At 39.2% G+C, this 27,999-nt stretch overlaps 1 protein-coding gene across 4 annotated transcripts in view; it reads right to left on the bottom strand.

The window, feature by feature from the left end:
- Positions 1-27,999, bottom strand: part of map2k4a (mitogen-activated protein kinase kinase 4a) — a 159,343-nt gene that overhangs the window by 110,881 nt on the left and 20,463 nt on the right. For 3 of the 4 annotated variants that reach the window (XM_041216864.1, XM_041216865.1, XM_041216866.1), the window contains exon 2: positions 6,420-6,548. The exons of the other annotated variant lie outside the window; for it this stretch is intronic. In XM_041216864.1, coding sequence (XP_041072798.1) covers positions 6,420-6,548 — 129 coding nt within the window. The remainder of the gene's footprint in view (positions 1-6,419; positions 6,549-27,999) is intronic. 4 annotated transcript variants of the gene reach the window in all.

Below are 27,999 nucleotides of genomic sequence, written 5' to 3'. Positions count from 1 at the left end.
GGGTCTTCACAATATTTAGCTGAAGGAAATTTCTATCCATCCAATACTGGATTTTGGACGACAAGAAGCGTGACAATTTAGGAACATATGAACAGTAGTCCATTTAGCTCGAAAGGCCTGTTCTATCATCATCATATGAAATTGTGGCTGATCTGTGATCTAACTCCACATACCAACCTACCTTTTCCCCATGGCTCTTAATACCTTTGAATGACAAAAATTTATCAATCTCAGATTTAAAATTTACAACTGATCAACATCAATTGCCGTTTCCAGGAGGAAGTTCCAAATTTCTATTTCCCTTTGTATGTAGAAGTGTTTCCTGACTTCACGCCTCAATAGCCTGGATCTAATTTTTAGACAACCCTCTAGTTCTATACTACCCAACCAATGGGAACAGTTCCTCTATCGACCCTATCTGTTCCCCATGATTCCTTGAAAACTTCAATCGAATCACCGCCTCAACCTTCTAAATTTCAGGAAATACAGCCTCAAATTTAACCCTTGGAGTTCTGGCAAACCTATGTTGTATTTCACTCTTCCTAAGGTGTGATGTCCAGAACTGCACTCAGGACTCCAGGTGTGGTAAAATCAGAGGATTTGTATTGCAGAAGCATGATTTCTACCCCTTGTATTCAAATCCTCGAGAAATAAAGGCCAGCATTCTATTAGTCTTTTTGATTATTTTCTGTACCTGTTCATAACATTAATGCCCAATGTACCTGGACCCCCAAGTATTCTTAAGTTTTCACGATCAGAAAGAACCTTTTTCATCCTTTTTAGGTCAAGTGGTGGCCTCATATTTGCCACACTGAAATCCTTTTGCCGGAGTTTTACCAATTCACATAATTTAACTATATCTCTAATATTACACTCCAATCCACATGCTTACGTTGCCGCCTATCTTTGTCATTGGGATATTTTGGATATGTGCCTTTGTATCCCATTGAGTCGGTATTAAATACAGTGGGGCGGAGGGGGGAGAGGAAGAGGGGTGGTATTGAGGTAATGGGATGTGGGTGCCGCCAGCATATATATGTGGAAACTGACACCATCTTGTAATGATGCTGCTGCGGGTCAGCATATAGATGAGAAATAGGAGTCAAGAATAGATTACCCAAAGTTAATGATACAGGAGCAGGAACAGAAGCCACTGCAAGTGATGCCCTGGCAATGATTAGATAGATAAGAATAGAACCAGACGAGTGCAATCCCATCCAGCCAGACAACAGCGGAGATACATTGGAGGATGGTGCAGCTAGCCTTGTCAAAGTCTGCAGACAGATCAAGAAGGACAAGGAGGGATTGTATACCATTCCCAGTCACGTAGAACGTCATTTAGGACTTGCTAAGAACAATTTTGATACTGTGGCAGGGACAGAAACCTGACTAGAAGGATGTAAACACTGAGTTCTGGCAAAGAGGCATGGATTTGGGAAGTGACAACACGTTCAAAGACTTCCTATGACTCTCCCTCCTTAAAGCAGCTAATTTACAAACATCCTGCACATTTGTAATAACAGTAGCTGAAGTATTCTATTTAATGATTGTGAAAGAAAAGCCCAAAAGCAAACTATATATTAAGACTATTTATTCTGAATTAAGCAATGTTATTTTTGCTTATATCTAGAGGAAATCTGATTATGCATACTACACAAGGGCAGTACCATCTTTACCAGGTTCTCCAGTATCTTTTTAAAACATCTTTTTAAAAACTGCTTTCAAGTAGTTTGCCCAATTTGAAGTAGGTCACAAGCGACAGCAAGTTCAAGGGGTAGCTGTTTGCAAGGAGAGAGGGGAATGATTGTTTTGAGGAAACAAGATGATCATGGCAGATTTGAAGAGTATTGCTGAAGAAAAGGGGCACGTCTAAGCTTTCGTCTTGCACCATTAGGACACTTTGCAAGAATGCCAGTAAGGGGAAAACAACAATTTATACTGCATGAGAAGAGACTGCTGATTGATTAGCAAATGCTGTTGCCATGGGGAATGCACCAGTGATGGTGACCGACAGCTAACTACTAAGCATTGTTTGAAATTTAAAGTCAGGGCCCTGTGTATTAATATGTGTAGCTTCCAGTACACGCAAATATGCCACACTGCAAGCCTGACTGAATCTTAAACTGGTTGTCAGTGTAATTCCCTGTTCTTTGCAGACAGAAAGAACAGGTGCACACATTTTGCCTGTTTCAGCTAAACAAAATAAGTGACAGCCACTCGCTAACTCATTCCTCAGGGCAATGCTTTAACCAAATCAGGGTCAAGCTGCCTGGTTTAAATTACCAACAATGCTTGGCAGTTAACTGTCAGTCAACATTACTGGTGCATTCTCCAAGGCAATGCCATTTGCCAACCAATCAGCACTCCCTCCACATACAGTATAAACTATTGTTCCCCCTTATATTGGTATTCTTGTGAGTGCAAGACGAAAAGCTTAGACATGTCTCATTTTTTCAGCACAAGCTCTGTAATATCAAACGACAGATTTGAAGAGCAGGACAGTACCTGTGGAAAGAGGGATGAAATCAGGAGGAACTTATTCCACAAAGGAGAATTAAATCTGGAACTCAGTCCCCCAAAAGGCTGTGGTCGCTAGGTAAAGTGAAATTTTCAAGGCTGAGATTGAGACACATTTGTTAGGCAGGGATAACGAAGGATATGAAACTCAAGTAGGTAATTAAGTTGAGACACAGGTCAGCCATGAGGTAACTGAATTATGGAACAAGTTTGAGGGGTTGAACAACCTACTCTTATTCCTATGACTCTCCCTCCTTAAAGCAGCTAATTTACAAACATCCTGTACATTTGTAACAACAGTAGCTGAAGTATTCTATTTAATGATTGTGAAAGAAAAGCCCAAAAGCAAACTATATATTAAGACTATTTATTCTGAATTAAGCAATGTTATTTTTGCTTATATCAAGAGGAAATCTGATTATGCATACTACACAAGGTCAGTACCATCTTTACCATGTTCTCCAGCATCTTTTTAAAAAGTCTTTTTAAAAACTGCTTTCAAGTAGTTTGCCCAATTTGAAATAGGTCACATTAAAGTAAATCTTACAAATTACAATCTTTCAATCCTGGACTGATAGTCCATAATCAACTAATTTTGTTAAATTGGGTAGAATTTGATTCCTTTCCAAACAGGCTATAAACTACATTAAACTTCTTGCTTAAATCTTTTCATGTGAGAAAGTTCATTCTAATCTTCATATTTTCATTACACACAGTTCTATGTTTCTACACACCAAAACAGAGAATGAGTAGAATTCTGTGAAATTAAGCTAGCAAAGTTGCCTTAAAGAATATGTATACATATCTGTTTCTGCAGTCCTGCTTTAAAAATTAATTTTATAAAGGAAAGTTTAAGTACTAAAGGTATTTTAGAAACTGCAATGTTACTCGTCCACACAAACAAATCAAAGCATCTACCATTTGAGTTGGTCAATTTCATGCTTTTCTTTAATCCAATGGGACAAACCACACCCAATTTTGCAGAAGAGAAAGTCCATTTTTAAAAACATAGCACAGTTTCTTGAAGACAAATTTTTACCAGACAGACCAGATGTGTTCAGTCTGAACTGACCATAAACACTTCATAGCCAAGCAGTAGGGAGCACAATAACTGAAAGTTTAACACAGCATCGATCACAAACATAACAGGTCCCATGAAAATAGAAATACTTCAAATCACCAATTCTCACTGCAACAGTAAGAATTTAAACCTCAGGCCAAATGTCACTGAAATGCTGTAACATGCATCAAAAATGTAACTTTCTGTCTGGCTCTCCTTCATGACAGTTGATTATACATAGGTAGCAATGTCAGTGTGTTTTTAAATTAAGTAGGCACTCAGAATGCAAGATAATGTAGTTACTGCATGCCACATGTCTCAATACCAGCCTGCGTTCCTACAGAGCAAGTGTGACAACATATGAGGAAAATTTCTGAACTAGCTATACGAAGAGCTTAGTAGCCGATTTCCCACTTTGACACGCAATATCAATCAATATCATTATAGGGGAAAGAATCCAAAAAGGTAGGTATTTTAGAAATGTAAGCCCAGTACTGGTATTCCACCACCTTCCTCCGCCAATAAAAAATTCCAAGGAAAAAACACCTTAAGTTCATTCCAAGCTTCATAATGAGCAAAATATTTCTAACGGTACATTTTCACTACGGTTTACGATTGACATAAAGCAATTTTAGCTTTGAACCGCTAAGCTGGTAGGATGAATCAGACATCTGGATCCTACTTATTGCAGGCTCAAATGAAACACTCTAGAGGACACTGTCTCACACTGCTTGAGTTTGACATCATATCGAAGTGTAAATCCAATACAGAATCAAGCGGGTTTATAAGTTGCTCAGAGGGTTCACTGAACTTCCTGACAGCCCACCTATCCTTAATTTAAGTGTTGTGAGCCTCTCATCCGGTTGCTCAAAACATATATATTTCTAATTGTCCCTGCAAACATCTGTAGCGTTCTCTCCTAAACAGGACGGTTAAATTTCTAGTTGGGGAAAGGGGATGGTGTGGAATCAAGATGAAAATGGAGTTTGTTGTCTGATCTCAAGCTAGTGGCTGCAGAGCGCGCGCACGCAAGGCTGCAGAGCGCGCGCACGCAAGGCTGCAGAGCGCGCGCACGCAAGGCTGCAGAGCGCGCGCACGCAAGGCTGCAGAGCGCGCGCACGCAAGGCTGCAGAGCGCGCGCACGCAAGGCTGCAGAGCGCGCGCACGCAAGGCTGCAGAGCGCGCGCACGCAAGGCTGCAGAGCGCGCGCACGCAAGGCTGCAGAGCGCGCGCACGCAAGGCTGCAGAGCGCGTGCACGCAAGGCTGCAGAGCGCGCGCACTCTTAAGTTGCCAGCTTGTATACTGTTTGATAAAGCATTAAGTATTTGCTGCAATAACAAATACAGAAGAAAAATTAGTATTTGAACACTTTTCCAGTTTCATCAAAAGGTAGGTACTTCCTGCTTTTCAAAAGAGAAGACAGACCTATTAAATCTCACTTACTTTGAGAGCCTTGTGCAGAAAAAAAAACGCAATTACATCCTGTAGTTTAAAAATGTGTTGGTCTCCTTTCTCTTTGGAAAAAGATATGCAAAGAAACATGTTAGCCATTCAGCCCTTTGAACCTGTTCTGCCATGCAATTAGATCATGGTGGATCTGTATCTCAAATCCATCAATCCTCAATGTTTCCATAACCTTTAATACTCTTGCCTAACATTAGTCTAGCAATCTCAGGCTCTGAAATTTTCAATTGATCCAACCTCAAAAACATTTTGGAAGAGTTCCAGATTTCCACTATCCTTTGTGTGAAGAAGCAATTGCTGACATCAGAACTGAGTGGGCTAGCTTAAATTCTATGTTATGTCCCCTTTGTTCTGGGCTCTTCCATCAGAGGAAATAGTTTACCACTATCTACCCGCCAGTTCCTTAAATCAATTTGAACACCTCAATGAGATCAACCCTTCTCTCAAGAGAATACAAACGTCTACTGTCCTTAACTATTTTAACTCCCACGTTAATTTTGTGAATTTGCACTATAGCACCTCTAGAGTTAATATGTCGTTCTAGCAGTGTGATGTCAAGAGCTGAACACAGTACTCAAAATGAGGTCCAACAAAGCTTCATATCTGCCACCCCTTCGATTCCAAGCCCCCTCAAGATAAAGATCAACATTCCCTTAGCCTTTTAAATTATTCCCCCCCACCCCACCAACCCGCCGCCATGTGTGGTGTGCATGTATATACACATATTAAAAATATCCATATTCTAGCCTGTCGTACAACAATGACCAGACCCACTCAAGCGCACTAATTAAACCAAAGGCCAGAGCCTGTTCAAAAGCACTTGCTTCATTCAGCATCAATATACTTCTAATTACAGTCATTTAACTCCAGAAAATCAGTACCTCTCTAGCACAATCAAGAGCTGTAACTGTCACTCTTTTATCTAAACAACATGTTATGGGGCAGTTGGGAGCAGGATCCCCAAATACCAAGGATGCCCTCCTCTCCACTTCCCAGAAGATCAGCCAAGTCCACAGTCAAACCCAAGAACACCTTGATAATGGCCCCAACAAAACCACCAGAAATCAAGAACCTAGAACACGAAAATGTAAGTGGGAAGTCAACAACCTTGTCTACAGTCCTATTATCTTTAACATAGGGGAATTTGATGCCCTTATGCTAACTGACATTTAGCATGAGCACACTTAGCGCACAATAATTCTCTCATATTTAAACAGTCAAAAGTTAGTTCATAATGCATAGTCTGATAGGAGCTCTAATAGAGGAAGGCAACCTATTCAAGTCACAACCTAAATTGCACCAATTTATTCTGAGATTCAATGGGCTCAGGATAGGTGGGGCAGTGCAATAAGCAGCAAGATAATGTAGGTCACTAACCAAAAGTGTAGTAGTCCTCATTTTTTGAATGAAGTTCTCCTCCACATACCAACTTTCCCACCCTCCTCCCCTCTGGATCTTGGTCTGGACTGAGGAAGGGCTTCTGTTTGAGATTTCTGTGTTTCAATTCTGTTTAAAAAACACAAAATAAAAACATGTAATAGATAGGGCAATTCTACCCTCCAAAGAGACAAACCGGGTTTTTTTTTTTAAATTAATGTAGTCCATACAGAAAAACCATGGAAAGTTTCTTTACTGCATATATTAGCAAGATAATTAACAAGTCTAGATCTCACTGATACAAAAAATACTCCCACAAACAGATGACATTGAGGGACAATTGCATAATACAGGGGTTAGGAGATTCATATAATGGGATGATGCAACATGCTCTTAAAGGACAAACATCATAAAACCCCACTGGGTCTCCCTGGCCTTGGGTTACATTCATGGCTTTAGGAAATATGAATCCATAATATGAGAATTATACCTTCAGAGTAATTTCCCTGTTTAAAAAACTTAATGGCTTCAATATAGTAATTATGAGATCTACAGTAACAATGGGGGTTTAATTACATAACACATCCTACTCAAAATAGTAAACCAGAAAAGCATGACAGCTAAAGTTACGTACGTCGCTTTAATTAATTCCATTTTTGATAAATTTTTGAATGGATAGTCACTTAAAATCTAAGTGAATCTATGTACAAGGTTCCCTGCCACCTCCCCCGCCAAAATCTTATATCCACAAATATTTCCACCTCAGCATCATCTGCCTCCATCCCTACCTCAGTTACTGACTCAATTGCTTCAATGCTTTCCTAGCCAGCCTCCCATTATTCACTCGCTCCAGCCAACTTATCTTCATATCCTCCAGCTCCACAACATTCCTCAAGCCCTCGTTCTTCTGACTGCAACCATCTCAGACAGGCCATTACCTGTCTTTGAAACCCTCCTTAAAATTAACCTCTTTTGGCCAATCTTGTTCCGACTCCTCCAACCAAACGCTCACCTAGACTCCCAAACCAGGGGAAACATCTTAACTTCATCTAACCTGTCTGTTCCTTTAGTTTTTTGTAGGTCTCAATGAGGTGACCTCTTGATTGATGCTTCAGCCACTTGAACCTTTATCCCAGCTTTTGGTCACTCCTCCTCATCTTCACTGTTTTGGCTCATGTGGATTTCCTTGGGTCTTTGATGTCTCTTGAGATATTTTCTATATTAAAGGTACCATATAAACCTGTTGTGGCAGGTGCTGGGCTAATATCAATTGAATCTTATCCCAACAATTTTATCTTTCCATATCACTGAAGCAGAGTGTTTGTAGAGTAGGTCCTTCCAGTTGAATCAGAATGTAGTCTTGTCAGGAAACTAAAAACATTCATGGAAGTTTTGCAAAACTGGAACTACTTTGGGAGAGTAGAGTTTATTTTGGTAAATCTAGATGCAAAGGAAGCTCCTGATTTTCAAGGCATATAAGATCTCAAAGCTCTTTTAAACTTGACTTGCTCAAGCAATCTGCATGAAATTCTCTAGTAAGAGAATATTGAGAAAGTTTTGAAATAGGAGTTCATAAAGCACTGTGTCTAAGGATATCCAAATTGTGTAATTGCTTTGCTTGCAACTAATTAGTTATTAGAATATACTATAGCAAAGGTTTGCAAGAACTGTATGCTGGAGAAACAAGCACTACAGCTTTTCTGTCTTCAGTAAACCAATCTCATTTCACACTTGGAAGTGGCTGTTCGATTAGATTGGATGTTAACAAATTGATCATTCCATGAATGTTTTTAGTTTCCTGACAAGACTACATTCTGATTCAACTGGAAGGATCTACTCTACAAACACTCTGCTTCAGTGATATGGAATGATAAAATTGTTGGGATAAGATTCAATTGATAATAGCCCAGCACCTGCCACAACAGGTTTATATGGTACCTTTAATATAGAAAATATCTCAAGAGACATCAAAGACCCAAGGAAATCCACATGAGCCAAAACAGCGAAGATGAGGAGGAGTGACCAAAAGCTGAGATAAAGGTTCAAGTGGCTGAAGCATCAATCAAAAGTTGATCTCATTGAGGCCTACAAAATATTAAAGGAATAGACTGGTTAGATGAAGTTAAGGTGTTTCCTTTTGTTGGGAAGTCTAGAACCGGGGGACACAATTTCAAAATAAGGAGGAAGTCATTTAAGACCAAGATGAGGAGAAGTTTCTTCACTCAGATGGCTGTGAATCTTTGGAATTCTCTATCCCAGGGGCTGTGGAAGCTCAGTTATTGAGTATGTTTAAGGTAGAGATTGGTAGATTTCTGATTAACAATAACATAAATGGTTATGGGGATAGTGTGGGTAAAAGGATCATATGGAATGGTAGAGCAGGCTCAATGGGCTAAATGGCCTTCTCCTGTTCCTATGTTCCTAATTTTCAAAGCTATCTTAATTTGAGATCAAATTTCATTGGCAATATAACGCAATAAACAGAAATTTCTTAGTTGGATTAATACGAGATGAATTATTTTGAAGAGCATGTGACTTGAGAAAGCACTTTACTATCGACATCATACATACATACGGTAAAAAAAACCAATCCTTTGTTTACTGAGTGCCAAACCACAACTTCGTACAATGGGTCAAAAATTCAGGTAATTGGTTTCATTTATGGAAGGAAAAAGTAGCGCCTCTTTCTTCTTACGCATTGAATGCTAAAATTGTACACTGCTCTGGTAGACTGAAATTCAACCACAACTGCCAAACATCTTCATCAGGTCAAAGGGAAGTCATTCAATATCTGCATGCAAAGCAAAGGCTGACCCATAGCACTGAAGGACTAAGTTACGAGGGAAGACATGAGAAACCTGGGCCCTTCAGGTTTGAAAGGAGGCAACTGAAAGGGGACCTCAACAAGATATACAATGTAGTAAACTGTAAGGTGAAGGTAAATTCAGGGGACTAACTGGAGCTAAATTACCTACTGGCTAAGGACAAAGTTAAGATGTTTAGGAGTTAGTTCTTCACACTGGTCAATACTTCAAGCAGAATTTTAGGTCAGGTAGTGGAGGAACAGTTAGATAAGGTGATAGGGGATTATATCTTTCTTTTAGATTAATGAGCTGCGCCAAGTCACCTTTCTTATGTTTTTTTACAAATGAGGTTCTGTAAGATTGTTACACTTTGGGACTGTCTTTAATTGAGGATAAAATGAAGAGGGTCAGGGAGCTGTTCTGAGGTCTGCCTAACAATAGGCCTGGGTGACATGCTGGTACAGGTTAAGGGAAGGCCCAGGTTGTTTGCTGGAAAGAAAGTGTAAGATGTTCACACGAGAGATAAATGGCAGCAGCATGTGCGCTGACAGTGGTTAGACTGTTAGTCTCCAAAGTCCCAGGAAGGTTTTAGAATGTCAGGTTGTAAACAGTTATGCTTTAAACTATCCATTTAGTTCCAAGATAAAATACAGTTGGGATCTCAAGGACAGCTAATCAGCATTTCTACCTGAATACAAGGCTCATGTGTTTCACGTTGTCATGAAGATGGGCTTTGAGGGGGGCAAGGTTTCTAAGATGTCCCTGGAAACTCTCAAACATAAGTAGTCTTCCAAGATCCAGGAGAGTGAGAGCAGCAGGTGGAAAGTATGGTTAACTGCAGGAATGCAGGTGGGAGCACATGTTCCAATTGAAAAGGCTAAATTTGTGCAGATTTGAAACAAAGCTGGAAGATTCCCCCAGCTTGTGCTAAAGGGTGAATTTCATCTCCAAAGACAATTCTAGGGTTAAAAGTTACCAGGCTGGAAAGGACAGGAATGGAAGTGAACCCTCAGGAAAGAATCACTTGAACTGGTTCCAGAAAAATGCGAATAACTACTTAAGGGACATTGCAAAGTATGTTGATGAAGTGGGTTTTTCGATTGAGTTAAAAGTAAAAAGGGGGAAGTTCTGTTCTGTAATTTAAAAACTAAGTTGCCTACAAAAATGGTGTTTAATCAATAGCACTTTTTGTCTGTTCGTTATAGTAGAAGTCTTAAAACATGAAATCTTGTCATGTCATCCTTTCACCACTCAAATGGAAGTTTGAATTTATTTTTTTTAAAGTTAATATTCTCTACAGGGATCATAATAACATGCCTCTACCATTTGATCTGCTACGGTCCACTTTGTACAGACTGTATCACGCAGAACCGTTCCCCTTACTTGTATCCCAGCTTGTAACAACTGACAGTCTTTCATCACACCTCTTCTCTCCAAAGTACAATGGAGGTTATACTTTACATATTAGTTACATAATTCAATTTGCATATCTAAAGGCTGCACTTACATAGGCAATGAATCCTTTGAATGTCGTTACCTCAAGAGTTTTGACTCATTTTTTGGGTTTTAGACAAAACTAACCATACCTTTAAAGAACTTGCTACAAAATAAAAGGCCTCTTGTTTTTAAATCATCATTCCCCAGTAATGTCTCTATCACTGGAATAGGACAAAGGAACATAGAATGTGAGATTAGCAGGCCATTTGGTCCTTCGAGCCTGCTCCACCATTCAAGATGATCATGGCTGATCTGGTTGTGGTCTCAGCTCCACTTTCCTGTCTTCCCCCCAAAACCCTTGACTCCCTTATTTATCAAAAATCTACCTAAATCAGCCTTGAATAAATTTAAAGACCCAGCCTCCACTAGCTCCTGAGGAAGAGAATTACACAGACTAACAACCCTCTGGCCCTCTGCTTTTGTATTCTTCTTGTCAAAGTGAACAAGTTCACGTTTATCCACGTTATACTCCATCTACCAATTTTTTGCCCGCTCACTTAACCTGTCTATATATCTTTACAGACACTCTACCTCCTCTTGACAAGTTATTTTTCTATTTATCTTGGTGTGATCAACAAATTTAGCTACCATACATTTGGTCTCTTCATCCAAGTCATTGATATAGATTGTAAAAAGTTGAGGATGCAGTACTGATCCCTGTGGCAATCTACTCTTTATAGCTTGCCAATCCAAAATAGACCCATTTATCCCTACTCTCTACTTCCTGTTAGTCAACTAATCTTTTATCCATGGTAATGTTACCCCCTATACCATGTAGTCTTATCTTGTGTAGTAACCTTTGATGTGGCACCTTATCAAATACCTACACCACAGGGAAGGCAACAGTTCGAGGCAACAGCTCATCACCTACCTTCTCAAGTACAATTAGGGATGGGCAATAAATGCTGGCCCAGCCAGCAACACCCACATTCCATAAATGAATTTTTAAAATCTCCCGGTTCCCCTTTATCCACCTTGAAAGCTACTTTTTCAAAAAACTCAATCAATTAGGTTAAACACGATTTCCCTTTCATAAAGCCATGTTGGCTCTGTCTGGGCGCACTGTGATTTTCCAAGTATCCTGCTATAATCTACTTAATGCATTCCAGCACTTTTCCTCTGACAGATGCTAGTCTAGCTAGCCTATAATTTCCTGCTTTCCGCCTCCCTCCTTTTTCAAATGAAAGTGTTACATTAGCTATTTTCCAATCCGCTAGGACCATTCCAAAATCTAAGGAACTTTGGAAGATTATAACCAATGCATCAACTATCTGTGCTGCCTGTCCATTTAAGACCCTAGGATACAGGCCATCCTGTCCTGGGGACGTGTCAGCCTTTAGGTCTAATAGCTTCCCTAGCACTTCTTCCCTGCTGATTATGATTAAGTTCATCCCTCCCTATCACTTTGATTATCAAGCAACTTCGGGAAATTTTACAAGTCTTCCACCATGAAGACAGACACCAAATACCTGTTCAACCCCTCTGCCATTTCTTTGTTTTCCATTACCAGTTCCTCAGGCTCACTCTCCAGAGGATCAACACTAGCTTTAGTTACTCTCTTCCTATTCAAATACTTGTAGAAACTCTTACTATCTGTTTTATATTACCAGCTAGCTTTCTCTCATTCTTCTTCCTGCCTCTTTTTATATCTATTCAGTAATTTGTTGGTTCTTAAAATCTGTCCAATCCTCTGACCTACCGGCAATCTTAGCAGATTTGTACAGTGTATTTAATACTATCCTTATTCACCCACAGATGATGCATCTTTCTCACTGGGGTAAATCTTTGCTAAGAATTCAATGTCTCCTTAAAGGAACACACAAACATACAGCACACACTGGCACATAAAATGCCAGTCTTCCCACAAATCAAAGAAAATTCATCCTTATTGCTTCAAAACATGCTTGTATTCAACAGACTCAAGCGGGTAGGCAGTCTAAGGAAACACTAGGAATTCTATATTCTGCTCACACAGTTACACTTGTGCAGCCTGGGTGCTGTTACCTGTTACCTTATTGGGCATTCTTTGAACTGACATTGATATTTTGGGAAGCCCCATAAACACTGGCATTAGGCTTCTCAGCGAGACACAGGCCTCAAGCTTAAATCAGTGACATGACAAACAGGCAAGAAACTTGCAGGTTTTTAGCAATTTCCACCTATTCTTGTAAATTTTTAATGTCTATCATGTTATAAACCTTAAGAAACAAGTACAGCAGACAAAATTATTTTTTTAGAGTACTTCATTATTTCATCTTTTCCAACCGGTCGATTTTGCTGAACAGCAAATAATTCATTGTGAATTATTTTCCAATATTTTCAGTAGGTTTCCACTATGTCTTTATCTATTATCAGATTTTCTCATTTTTTCCCTATGGTTTGTTACTTTTTTTGAAAAACAAAATTTGACCAAGTGCAACAAAATTTACATCTAAAAATTGAAAAGCAAGTACTAAATGCAAAGCATGTGGAAAAGGCAAGAGGGAGCGAAGGCAAAAGTGAGTCAAAGAATGAGATTGCAAGCACAATTGAGAAACAGGGAAAAGTATCAGTAAGGTTGATTATAAGGAAACATGGAGAAATTTAAGAGCCAAACGTAGCAACACAATTTAATGCACAGATTCTTGAATTGTGAAACAGGCTACAACCTAGTGCAATAATACTTATTCCAAAGACACAGTGTTATGATCCATCCTGGACAAGGCCCCCAATTTGTTAAATTCCCAGACGAGAATTCCAATTTTGTTATGATCCCGGGTGGGGAGGAATGAGCTGGCTTCCCTCTTTATTTAACCTCTTTGGTTGGTTGCAACAAGGTTAGTTTAAAAATCCTTTTCCCATGGACACCTTTTCCCAGCCCAACTGTATTTACTTTTTAAAGAGACAATTTAACCAGGTTTTCTTGAGTCAAAGAAAGAGCAAGTTTCTTAGTTACTAAAACTAGTGGAAAAATGATAAAATGACATAACGCACACGTACATACACCAATCAGATAGGAGAAATTAAGAGTCCAAATAAAAGTTTAAAAATATACAAGTCAGTCCTTGGCTTGTCCATGAGACATACGTTGTAGTAGGTTGCTGCTGTTAAATTGGGTGATTTCAGTACAGCTGACTTTGGCAGATTCGCAGTCTGTTGGAGGCACTTATTGACTTATCCCAGGAGGAGGAAACCTAGTTCTGCAGGGTAGCTGAAGAAACTGTCCTATTCCCTTTTTAAGTGTGGTTTCTACTAGAACTCCAGTAGGGAGGGAGAAAAGCTGCCTGCTTCTACAAAGGTGGCTGCATGGTGTTTCTTCTTGTTTTTATCATTCTCAAACACTGGTCTGTAGCCAGCTTTTTAACCCACTTTTTTTTGTGTATTCCCAGGAGGGGGAATAGGCAGCTTTTCTTTCAATTCAGAATGTTTTACATATTCTGATGTATAAATCAACAGGATATGGGTTTTTGAATGACCGCTGATATGTGGGAATCAGTTTCCATTGTCTACACAACCACCAGAGATTAAAATCCAGTCTTTTGCATTTTCAATACCTTTTTTTCAAGCATCTGTTTGGAGTGGGGCTTGACACCTCTTCAGGTGCGAAATTCCATGTTCTCCAAGGACATGTCTGTCAGTATAACCAACATAGGAATTTTCCAGAAAGTGATCACTTTACATTATCAGCCATCTTTTGATCAGTCTTTCCTTGTACTTCTTTTAAAAACACAGCTCCTTCTTAAAAAAAAGTTCAACATACCCATGGGTAGTTGGTAGCTGTAGTCTGCCTGTCGTGTCAGCAGTCAAAAGCAAATGGAGCCAGTTTCTGCTTCAGCAGATGAATTCGGGTAGTAGTCAGAAAGTGACAAACTTATCAAATTGGGCACTGGATTGTCTGATTGACCTTTTCTCAACTCTGCATTCTTATGTTTAAGATGTGATCCTATAGTCTAATATTGCCACCAGCTATTCTAAAAGGCAAACTGCAATAGATATTATTCTTCAGTTGGATACTATACTTTGAAACATAGCAAATTAAGCATTTATTTCAACATAACTACTTTCTAAATACAACATTTAGAATTATATTTTTCTATTCATAGCTCATATTCCCTACAACATGAAGCAGTTATAGAATTGTAGTTTGTTCAAGCTGGAGCCAGTAAAAGTGATGGAGAAAATAATAGTTTTTGGGCTGAATAGTCATAAATCTATCACTTTTTTTAAAAGAAGCAATATAGATGCAAACACCTTTCCCTTTGTTGTTAATGGAGAACAACGTTTCAGCTAACTACTTATTAAACACAGAATATTCTTGCCTTTTCTATGGATAAAATATTAACCTCAGCAGAACTCACACTGAATTTCCTCATTAGCATAAAATGTCTTAAGTTGTGTCTCCCTACCCCTTGACCATTCTGGATACCAAACAAAAACATCCCAATACAGGCTAAGGAAATTCAATGGCAAAACACTGGAAGGCAAATAATGCTTTAAGGTAAGATTATAGAATTCCCAATTATTAGTATAGTTTGAGGGCTGCACAGCTACTTCGCACTCTTGTACCCACCTCCCTTTCCTAGAATGCAAGGGAATGCTCCATTTGTTTTGGAAAGGTTTAGGCATCTTGTGCCTATTTTTGTAAATGTTCAACTGATCGAATCACTGCAACATAATTTTGATTTAATTGCATTTATGGTGAAAAGTTAAATAATCAAACATTTTATTGATCAGCACATTAATCATGTATTTGGGACATGAAATTGACAATGGTATAATTTGTATATAAGTACATTAATTATTTTGCACTGTCATGTTACTGCCACCCAGAGCCAGTGTAGGACAAAGGTTGGAAAATACTTTCAAAAAGTTCCACTTCCACAAGAACATTGCCTGTCTCCTGCAGGACAGCAGTGAATAATTTGGGTAATTAGAAATATAGTATTTAGTTACAAGATTCACATTTTACATGGCTTTGGGAACAATTTCACAGCACTATAGGCATCAGCATTTTACATGATGCTGTTCAAGTTAAGAAATGCAAACTGACCTGGCTCTCCGGGGTGTTTTCTGGGCAGAGGCCAAGGATTAAGAGTCCTGGCATGCCCTGGTGGATGTCTGGAGCAGGACAGGTCACAAATGCTCAGCCCAGTGTTCTGGGCTCTTCAGGGACTGTTGTAGGGATCACAGGGGCACCTACATGGTGGTGCTGAACCTGACCACGGGACACGATGCGGCAGGTAAAGGCAAGCCAGGTAACTGGGTGTGCTGAGTAGAGGTGGCGGCTCCAAGCAGCAGAAGGGTTGCTGTTAGCTGGATCCATGTAGCTGGGGCACAGAGGTCCCAGGAGTCATTTGATAGCTCCATGTAGTTGGGGCTCAGAAGTCCTGGGGAGCTGAGAAGGCGGCGGAAGTTCGGGGGGGCTCCGTGCTGTGGAGAAGGTTAAGGCTCAGAAGAAGCCTTGGGGACCGCTGATCACTTGGTGCAGCTCAGGTGATTGAAGCTCAGTGAAATTCAGGGGCAGCACCAGCAGTGAAGCTAGCTGTCCACTAAAGAGTTGAAATTGTGCTAGTATATAGATGCTGGAGTGCAGTTTTGTGAATCCCATGGAACGCAGTCCCAGGAGAAGACACTGAACCATTGGGAGGTGAGCAGTTGTTGAGACAGTCCAAGTCAGAGTGGATTTCAAGGGAATTCAGAGGCTAGAGTTGAAATCTCTCACAAGGGAGACAGTTTTAACAAGACTGCGCAACTCACAGTGGACACCAACATCTGGGTGGATTGTAAAGAAATCTATGGGGTCTGTTTTGGTTGCATTTTCCATTTAATGTGCCACGTGGTGCGTTCAACCACAGCTTGCCTGCTATTTCATATTTACCTCATGCTAATTCTGAACATTAGGAGTATAAGACTTTTATTTTTCTGACTTTGCATGGTAAATTTTATTTTGTTTAAAACCGTGGAAACTTGTGGCTTTATTCTCTTATTAAGATTTCAATCTTTGTCTACTTTAAACAAAACATTACTGGTGCCTAACTGGATCATAACAGAGTTCATTTAATGGTTAGGATAGAGACAAATCTTACAGATTACTAGAATTTTTTTTTTAAATTACAAAGAATTATTCATGTAATCACTAACGGATGGGCCTTGGTCCAGAACCCAATATGAAAACAGTCAGGCTATTTACTAAATTTAAAGTAATTAGGCCTTGTGATTTTTACAGTGTCAGTTTCTGCCAGTAAAGACTTTAGTGTACTACGTATAAATAGAATCCATTTGTTGGCAAGAGCTGCACTGTAACACTCTGGTTTACTTAAAAAGAATGGAAGATCTTATTCTGGCACGTTTTGTTCAAAATACTCACCAGTTTTATACAATAGCAAATCAAGCAGAACTGAGGAGAACTGTGTTTTGTGTACTTATCAAAAAAGGTTGAGTTTTTTTTAAACTGGCTGTTTCCATACATTTTCATAGAGAATAGGCTGGAGTGGAGGCTCAGCTGGATTCACTTTCTACAACTGCCCAATTCCAGAAAACAACAGTGCAAGCTGGGAATACCAAATAACTGCAGCAGTCTGAGAAGTCATGCCTCCAATGAGGTTTTTAGTGGTCTGAAAACCTGGAGGCTCAATGTCCAATTTTTAATGTCAGTTGACAAAATACCTAAGTGCACCCAGCACATCAGATTTTAACAATCTGAGGAACAAAAATCTCAAATCACCTTTAGTACAAACTTAAATGGAGGTGCTCAAGGAGGACTATTAAGCCTGAGGAGGCACATTTCTACAACGCAGTTATTACTGGCACTGCATATTTTGTGAACATATCAACAAACATCTACTTATACAGAAGTACAAAAATATACTGAATGCCATATTAAGTTTTCATTAGCTGCAAGACAAAAAGGAGATACACCACAGGCACAGAGCCTCTGAAGAGTTTTGTCTTGAGCTGTTGACAGCACAGTTGTCCTGCTAATCACAGGAGGCATGGTGAATTTTTATGAAGCGGTGGGTCAGATCCACAGGGCATAATCATCAAGTGGGCCACACATCTTTCAGACATTGAAAATCTCACCACACCCCCCCCCCCCCCAAAACAACCACACTAACAAAGGCATATCGATACCTTTTATCCTTTTCCCTTTCTGATCTGTAATCTTCTGCGCCCTTGCATCCTTCTTTTGCCTGATCGAATCTACTATTTATTGCCTGCCACACTTTTAATACCATTGTGCTCCCACCTCTGCCTGACACTAGTCGACTCCTGTGTTTAAAACACTAATATAAAAACAGAAAATGCTGGAAAAACTCAGCAGGTCCAACAGCATCTGTAGAGAGAGAAACAGAGTTAACCTTTCAAGTCTGTGTGACCCTTCTTCAGAGCCATACAGGCTCGGGACATTAATACTGTTTCTCTCTCCACAGATGCTGTGAGACCTGTTGAGCTTTGCTAGCATTTTCTATTTTTATTTCAAATTTCCAACATCTGCAGTATTTTGCTTTGATCTGTATCCAAAACACAAGCTGTTTGCATCCTGTCCTCACCAAGCTGCACTTTCCCCCAAACGCAGTCTTTGCTGTCTACTGGTCCTTTGTCCACCAGTCTTTTAATTTAAAATAATTGCCCTTGTCTTTAGATGCTTCTATTGTCTCTGCCCATCTGATCTTGTCAGCCACTTTGTGCTCACATCCCCACAACACTTAATTCATTTGATTCTTGGTTTTATGGATTCCAGCCCCCTCCCCATTTTCACCCCTCCACAGGTGACAATACCTCTCATAAGCTCGTCAACGTTCTAACTTCCAAACCTTCAAAAATCTCATCAAAACCTAGTTCTTTAACTAATATTATGGTCACCCCTCCTATTTTCTCCTTTACTGGTTTGGCATTAACAAGTGCCAAGGGTTTATCCAGAGTTGTGACAGCATCATAGGCCTAAATTTTCATGATTCTCAAGCTACCATATTACTTTCCTCTAGTCTTCTGCTAAAGTTCATTTTTCTCTAAAACTAAAATGGACAATAATGTCAATGCTTAATTTACAAATAGGTTAAAGGAAAGAAGACAATCAGGTTGCCATTTGAGCAATCAGCCTTCAAAAGGATGTAACTGGTGCTACACCTGGATTTAAATTAGGGGAACAGCAATGTCCATTGATGGAAGCAACAAAACAAAACCTGGCTTAAATGTTTTCCTTCAAGGCAATAAATGGATGGATTTCACACACTTGTTGCACAGACCACAAAGATTCCTAATGCTGTCAGCTGCTCTCAGATGGGATGGTGATAAGGAGCTTTAAAATTAACCACAGCTTTTTATGGGGGAGGGTTTCTGCTTCTGGTCACTATAAGCATGTAGGCGCCAGGCAAGAACAGCTTTAGACTTAGCAGTTTGGCCTTGTGGCTGAATGGCATACCACACATGACATGGCCACTTAGTCAAAATACAAAGGGCGTCTAGTGCTTATATAACTACACCTGAGTAAGGAAGCAAAGACTCCAGGAGAGGATGAGCAGCTTGAAAACTGGCACAAGAGAACTGCAATCCGGTTTCAGAAGTAAAAAGTGGATGTTGGTGATGAAACTAAAGATGCTACATATGATAACTTCCAAAATCTCCACTGCAATATGCAACATCATTCGGTTCTAAATTTGATCTCTGGTTTATGCAGAGCTAGCTGACCTAAGCCAATGCACTATCATCCACCTCTGCAGCTAAGCTAAAGGGGGGAAATAAATTGGCCATTGTTTCTGCAGCTCATAGCTGTCCAGCAGCCCCTTCCAGAAAGTGCACCTCAGGCAAGGATAGCATCAGGCTCCACAGTGATTCTCTTCACAGTCAAATAACCAGGGATCATTCATTTTTAGGCTCAGCAGAATAGTCAATAAGGTGCCCGAGGGCAATGAAGCCTGTGGAACTCTGCCCTCAGCCGAAGAGAAAAATGTGGAAAAAAAGTAAATTTTACACAGATGCAAATACACTACTAGCCTCATTATAAAGTTAATACAGTCAGACTACAGGAAAAATGTACGAACATTCAAATTAAGAGTAGGCCATTTGGCCCCTTGAGCCTGCTGTGCCATTCAACAGTAAAAGACACTGCTTCCACCGCCTTTTGACGAAGTGTCTTCCCTTAGAAAAAAATTCTCCTTATCTGCCTTAAATGGTCAACCCCTTATTTTTAAACAGTGACCCCCTCATTCAAGATTCTCCCACAAGAGGAAACATCCTTTCCACATCAAAACCCCTCAAGATCTTAAATGTTTCAACCAAGTCGCCTCTTATTCTTCTAAAATCCAGCAGATACAAGCCTAGCCTGTCCAACCTTTCCTCATAAGACAACCTGCCCATTCTAGGTATTAATTTAGTAAATCTTTTCTGAACTGCTTCCAACGTACAATTTACATCCTTCCTGTACACAGTACTCCAGATGTGGTCTCACCAATGCCTTGTGTAACTGAAGAATAACCCCCCTACTTTTGTATTCAATTCCCCTCGCAACAAATAATAACATTCTATTAGCTTACCTAATTATTTGTTGCACCACTTGCTACTTTAACTTGCAGCTTTGTAAGTCAAATTGAATTTTCAAAAGTGTTTTACTCTCATGTTTCCCCAATAATAAATTTAGCATTTACAGCTAAAATATTAGTCACTAAGCATTCTATTACTTGGACCTACACCCTTGGGCACAATCAAAGTCATTGAATCATAAATTCAATACTATACTACAGCAAGTCATAGGCTGACAAGAAAGTCAACTCTACACAAGGATCAGTCAGAGCACAAATTTGTTACATCATACCAGATAGTTAGAAAGGCCTCCCAGGGTCAAAAATAAAAGGACTAAAGGGTGTCATGAGCTGAGAAAGACATCAGAGTAACATGTCTAAAATACCAAAGGTCATTTTATCTTCCTGTTGGGATGCCAGGAATAACTGCTGCTCATGAGACAGCATTTAACCCATTCACCAACCTGATGAGTTTTTGAAAATAGAAGTAGATTCTTAAGCGGCAATGGGTCTGAATCCTATTTATTCTATGCACAGAGTTTATACTTCCTAGAAATGTGCTTTGTTGAAATCTGTGGTACATATGCATTGCAGTATTTGAATCAATGATTTCAAACAATGGATCATTTTTATTTTTAAATTTACTGTTAAGTCTCCTCCTTCCTCACAATCAGAGGAAGGAATATACAAAGTAAAACTAAGCAGACATAAGCTAATAACAAGTCTTGTGTATGCAAGGCCACCCCTCAATTTTACAGTTCAGTACCACTTGAAGCATAATTTTCCCCGATTTTTGATAATAACTGAAAAAGCATTTCATTCAGAAAGTAACTGCTATACCAAAATATATAATATATAACGAAAGGAAAGCAATGCTACATTAAGACTATAGGGAACAGTGACATAAGAAATTACAAAACAAAAAAGGGTGACCTATTGATTTTGGCAGCATACAGCACAGCACATTTAAGAACAGCTCATTGATCACAGGCACGCAAAGAGACTACAATGAATCCCTTGGGAATAGAAGATGCAGTTTCTAACAAATCAATGCCCTCATATGAAATGCACATTTACTCTGCGCAAAACTGTCTACTAGTTCAGCATTAGGGAAGTACAACTTGGTCAGATGGTTAAATAAAAGGATGTCAAGTTATAGAAGTGCCAAGGGCATTGGTTTATACTGTAAGTTTGATTGTTCAAAATACTAGATTACCTACAAAAGGAATTTTTTTATACCATTAACCATTTAAGAGTTGCAATTTTTTCCTCAATCTCCAAGTAGTTATTATTTCAAATAGAGTGTAGGAATGATGCACCAATATTGCTCAGCAAGTACAATAGCTGGCTAAGATTGATTGCTAAATAGACTAAAAGGTATGGCAGTAACTAAACAGTGAGAAACACTTAAAAGCATTGTTCAAAATGTTCAATGAAAATACATTCCACTATAAAAATAATCAGCAAGAAAGATCTATTCCTGGCTTGCTAGGGAAGCTAATGATAACCCTGTATTGTTGCAAAGAATAGTAGTAAATCTGAAGATTTTGAGTTTTAAATGCCAGCAAAAGATGACCAAATAGTCGATAAACAGGGAAAAAAATAGAATGGATAGTAAACTAATCAGGAATATAAAAACATATAAGAGTTTTTACTAGGTATATATAACAGAATAGCTAAAGTAAACTTTGGTGCTTTAGCACCAGAGATAGCAGAAATTATGAGAAACAGCAGAGACAAACAAATATGTTATGTCTGTCTTCATAATAGAAAACAAATTACATACCAGAAATAAAGGGTAACCAATGGGTTACTAAGAATGAAAAACCCAAGGTAATTAATATTAGCAGAGAAAAAACTATTCCAGAAGCTTAATAACTAAAAGCTGACAAATCCTCAGGATCTGATGGGCTATATTCTGGATTTCTAAAAGAAGCAGCTGCAGTGGTGCGCTGGTTATGATTTTCCAACATTCCTGAGATTTAGAACATCCCACCAGATTGCAAGTTAGCAAATGTAATACAGCTGGTCTTGTAGCATACCTGCCTCTGAGCCAGGTTCAAATCCCACTCCAGGGCTTGATGGCCAAGGAAGATGCATTCATAACATGGCCAAACAGGTTGATTATCAACCTGTAAATCTTTCTAATACATTTATCGCAGATATTAAGAGCAGGAGCGTCTCCTGGTCAGCCATGCTTGATGCAGGGTGGCACCCCTCAAGCCATAGCCTCTGGCAGATTGGTGACTTGTTCCAGGAAAAACAAGCTACAGAAACAGACATTAGCATGTACTTCATCTGCCTCATATGTCACTAGGCACAGGAGAGAACTAACGAAGGAAGGATCAAGAAAGGAAGAGGCAGGCCAGTTGGCTTGACATTAGTCAGGAAATTGCTGGAATTTATTAAGGAAGTCTTAATGTGCATGGAAAAATCACAGCCTGATCAGAGACAACAGGGAAATTGTGCATGACAAATGTAAAGTTTTTTGAGGTAAGATAAAGGCAAGCCAGTAGACGTGGTAGACTTGTATTTTCAAAAGGATTTGATAGAGCAGCAAAGGATTTAAATATGTAAGAAAGAGCTTGGAATTGGTGAACTGACAGGAATCAGAGTGTAGGGATAAAAGGGTAACTTTCAAGTTGGTAGGTTGTAACTAGTGGAGTGGCACAAGCATCAACGCTGGTATCTTAGCTATCCACAAGTTAAATTAATGAATTCAACAAAGAGACCGAGTAAAGTATCCAAGTTGGCTGGAAGTAAACAATTCTATGTGGGAACATATGGTTTGGAGGAGGACATAGGCTGAAAAAGAGATAGAGATTGGTTAAGTGAGTGAGAAACACTGACAGATGGAGTATAATGTGGGGACATAAAAGGTTAATTCACTTTTGGTACGAAGGCATGAAACTTGTAAATGTTGATGTTTAGAGAGGCTACTCACAAGGAGCACAAATTTAGCGTGCAAGCAATTAGCAAGGCAAAAGGGCACATTGGTCTTTACTGCAAGCAGATTGGAGTAAAAAAACAAGGAAGTCTTACTACAATTGTATAGGGCTTTTTGAGACCACATCTGGAGTATTGCACTGTTTTTTGATAACCTTATCCAAGGAAGGATATACTTGCCTTGGAAGCAGTACAACAAAAGGTTCACTACACTGATTCCTGGGATGAGAGGTTTGTTTTATGTTGAGTAAAATGGGCCTAGGCTTTCTGGAGTAATGAGTAGCTATCTCATCATACAAGATTCTGAAATAGCCTGACACAGTAAAAATACAGAGGTTGTTTCCCCTGGCTGGGCAATCTATGATATGGGAGCACATTCTCAGGTTATTGGGTACGTGAAGTGAGGAGAAATTTCTTCACTTGGAAGGTTGTGAATCTTTGGAATTCTCTATCCGATATTCAAGGTTGGGATAGATAAATTTTTGATCTCCCAGGGAATCAAGGAAAGTCAAGGGATAGGGTGAGAGTGGAAAAGTGGAGTTGAGACATGAGATCAGCCATAAACGTAATGAATGGCAAAGCAGGCTCAAGGGACTAAATGGCCTACTTCTGCTCCTTTGTCTTAATAATGAGAAGCTCCTGGTAGTTCTAAAAGTCCTCATATTTAGCCTTTCAATTTAAATTCTGTCTCCGAGCACTCTTCTCTGAAATTCAGTAACTAAAACAAACAAATTGGTGTAGGCCACCTGTGCAGTGTCAGAGGTCACTGAAGTCTGAAACCAGGATTAAGTCTTTGCAAGTCAATTATTAATTTAACAGTGTGGCCACAGAAGCAAACAAAATGTGAATCTCAATGTTGATAGCAGTGACCTATTCCTCTTCAACTGGTCTTTAACCAAATGCAGCATTTTACTAGGTTAATTTTATGGGCTGGTTTCTTGGCTTTTCACTAACTCAGTTGTCCAAGTCTGCCTGGAATACTTCAAGATGAATTTAAGCTTCTGATGCTGAATGAGACACACAAAGTTACCTCACCAAGCAATGGGGGATAACGTGTCTGCTTTTGCAACTATGACAGAACTATTTAAGTAACAGAACATCACACTGAATCTAAACTGCCTTTGAATTCTTAAGCCAATGAAATCCTTTGCATCAACTGCAGAGCAGGTCAATTAGATTCTGCAAAGAAAAAGGACAAATTAACATTTTGGGTCTTTAGCATTTAAGAGAGCCGATGAAATGTTTTCTTTCCTGTGCTCCAGTTAAATAATGCTCATACAGAAGCAAAAAATGGTAAATATACTAAAAGACTCAAAATTTGGAATTGCTGACTGAGTTAAGGAAAAAAAGTTGCAGAATTTGTTTCAACATGCCTTCTGCATCCTTTTCTGCCAATCAACCCAGGTTGATTAGTCTCAATGTTGGGTACCTGTGTGGACCTGCAAAGTACTTAACAGTTTGCAGGTATGAGCATAAAGGCAAAAGAGTGAAATACAAGTCAATCAATTCCATCAACTATTAAGAATCAACAGAAAGGTATCATTAATTGAGATCCAAAAACTGTAATAAAGTATAATGGTAGTGCCTTGGCAAACAGACTACTTCCAGTCATGTGGCATCCAAAGCAGGTAACCAATTTAAGATTCTCTCAAAGTCTAAGCACTCAACAGATAAATCCAAGACTAAGTTAACAGATAACTGAATATATGACCTCTTATTGAAAATGCTCATGATCTCTACCTCCAGAACTGCACTCAGTGTGCATCTCTGATCATCAACCGTTGTTGGATGAACAAGCAATGCAGCTGAATAGTAATGAGTTACTGAACATATAATTTCAACAAAGCAATGATGCTTAGCAAACAAACACATTGCAAGCACAACAAATAGCAGGTAAAAATCAAAATGGCATGTGATTCACAGATGGAACTCAGACAGACGAACATTACAACACAGAAATGTCTTTTCCTTCATAGAGTTATGTTTAACCCTAATCATTACAGTACTGCACCCCATCCCACCTTGAGATTTTGCATGGGGACAGAACAAGGAACCATTAAGTCAAATTGCCTCAAAGTGTCAACTGTAGTAAGTCACTTTATGACTTGCAGCAATTTGGGACATCTGTATCCTGCTTACAGTTCATGCCACCAAGATAGGTACCAGCAGCGAGGCATATGAGAGTAGTGGTGCTCCAGTTATCAAACCTCAATAAATGTCATTGATTGCAAGTTCATGGGAAGGATGAAATAGCACTAGCTGGCATGCAAAACAATTGACACACCGAAAGTAATTCCCATTTACCAATCTTCAACATGTGCTAGTGTCATTTACAGCAAGGAAAACGGCACAGTACTTGTGTCTCAAACTGGCGACACAATCGCCAATAAAAGGTCATTAACCTGAACTGTTAATTTTGTTTCTCTCTTCACAGATACTGCTAGGCTTGCTGAGCATTTTCTAAATTTTCTCATCTTATTTCCTTATTTCTTACTTATAACAACGTTGGTCCAAAGATGAATAATTGACTTGAACAAGTGGAATTACTTAGCTTTAGGAAAGACATTTTTCAAGTTACATCCCACAGAAGGCAAAATAACATGCACACACAGGGCATTACAATATGTGTACAACATGAGATAAGCACAGGGAATCTACATCAACCTGTATTTTATTTGGTTTTATGAAAAGCAACACTTCAATCAACTGGGATAATCCAAGCAAACAGAATAACAGGAGCTCTGATTAACAAGACAACATTTAGCTGATTTCAATTTATTGAAGGGGGGTGGGATTTATTAAATATAGCTCCAGAAGCTTGCGAAGAAAAACGTCTTTTAAAAACACGTATTTGCAGTCTGACACTTCAATTAGAATTCACACACCAAGTTGATTTTAGAAATGTACCTATTTATTGCTACCACTGTACAGTTGAATCTTTAAAAATACACACAGCTCGGGAAAAAAACTCAGCTTTGCTGGCAATGTAAGGATCAAGTCTGTTCTGCTGCTATGCCTGCCAACAGTCACCTCTACGTATCTGTTCATCTCTCAGGCATGTAAACAGACTGTGGTCCCCTTCATCACATTCAGCTGGTGAGGGCATTACATCCAATTATGATGACCAATAGCTTATCTCACCTACTACGTCCAGCACTCCCAATTCATTTAACGCATCCATGGGGCCAAAAAACTGACAACTTTACATGAGCTTAATTGATTTAAGATTACAAGTTATAAGACAGCTGTACAACCACATGAAATTTCTCCAAGTCAACTGCAGCAAAATTTAAAACAAAATCTCAGAACTGGAAAAGAAAGTATAAATATTACATGAAATGTCCTCCAACCACAGCCAGATTTGTAAAGACTCAAGTCTAAGGACTGCAATTATTAAATCATCAAGTCAGAAACTGAAACATGTCCACCGTTTGCTGTGAGCCCACACAAGAATGCTCAGAGCAAGAGTTCAAGATCTCAGCATTACCAAATCATTGCAAATATACTGTATCTGCATGATTCCACTCACATTGGGTTAAACTGATCCATACCTACATTTCAACATTCACAGACAATATTCATTCAATTTATGTATGAAACAGACTTACAAAGCAAAATGGCCCAAGACCCTGTGGAACTGTAGGCAACATTGCTGTTACAAAAGGTCAATTCAAGAAAGAATTTGTGAACATCACAAGCGTGAACAATCCTTTTGTATTGAAAATGTTGCTATATTACAAATATCTGACAGTTTAAAATTGAAAACTAGGCCATGCCAATAATAATACAACAATAAGCCTGTCTATTGACCAATGAAATTCCTGATAAGCTGCAAACAAAACTTCTTTGACTGAAATGCTTAAGTCATTCGACCCTGACCACATCGCTGGGAAGGGATATTTCAATGTCAGCTGAGCCACATGATGGAGCACCTCACTGTGGCACAAAGTTCTATCTCAGAAAGGAAAACATGACCTGATCAAGCGCACTTCTGGTTCACAACCAAAATCATCACGTTCATTGACATGACAGTAGAGAGAAATGGGGTCAAAAATAAATCGGGAGATATAAATCGAGAAAATTATTTTCATATCAGAATCAACTAGGTTACAGTTCAGAAGGCCAGTCAGCCTGGTAAGTTCATGCCAGTTCTCTGCATGGGCAATTTAAGCACAAACCACTCCCCAACCTTTGCCCCCAGCCCTGCAATTTTTTTTCCCTTCAGGTGCTTATCTAATTCCATTTTGAAAGCCATGATTGAAATCTGCCTGCCCAAACGTTTAGGTAGGGCATTCCAAATCCTAACCACTTGATGCATTAAAAAGTATTTCCTCATGTGCCTTTTAGCAATCATCTTAAATCAATATCCTCTGGTTCTTGGCCCTTCTGCCAAATAAACAATTTCTCTTTATCAACTCCACCTAGATCCCTCATAATTTTGAGCACCACGATCAAACCTCTCAACCTTCTCTTCTCCAAGGAGAACAGCTCCAGCTTCTCCAATCTATCCACATAACTGAAGTCCCTCATCCCTGCAATCATCCTTGTAAATCTTTTCTGTACTCTAATACCTTTGTAACTCTTTCGAGTACAAACACGCTTCCATCTGTTTCTTCAGATGAAGTTACATTGTTTCATAGTTTGCCATTGTGAGATTTGAACTCTTGATCTTGGGGTTACAAGCCCAGTACCATAACCACTTGGCTATTTAGGCCAAGCCTACCCTTCTTAAAGTGTGGTGCTCAGAATTGGACACAATACTCCAGTTGAGACTGAACAAGGGGTTTATAAAGGCTCATCATAATTTCCTTGCTTTAGTACTCTGTCCCTCTATTT

The sequence above is a fragment of the Carcharodon carcharias genome, chromosome 22, assembly GCF_017639515.1.
Source record: "Carcharodon carcharias isolate sCarCar2 chromosome 22, sCarCar2.pri, whole genome shotgun sequence".
NCBI classification, from domain to species: Eukaryota; Metazoa; Chordata; class Chondrichthyes; order Lamniformes; family Lamnidae; genus Carcharodon; species Carcharodon carcharias.
The sequence above is the reverse complement of the archived record's forward strand: the minus strand, read 5'-3'. Positions and strand labels throughout refer to the sequence as shown.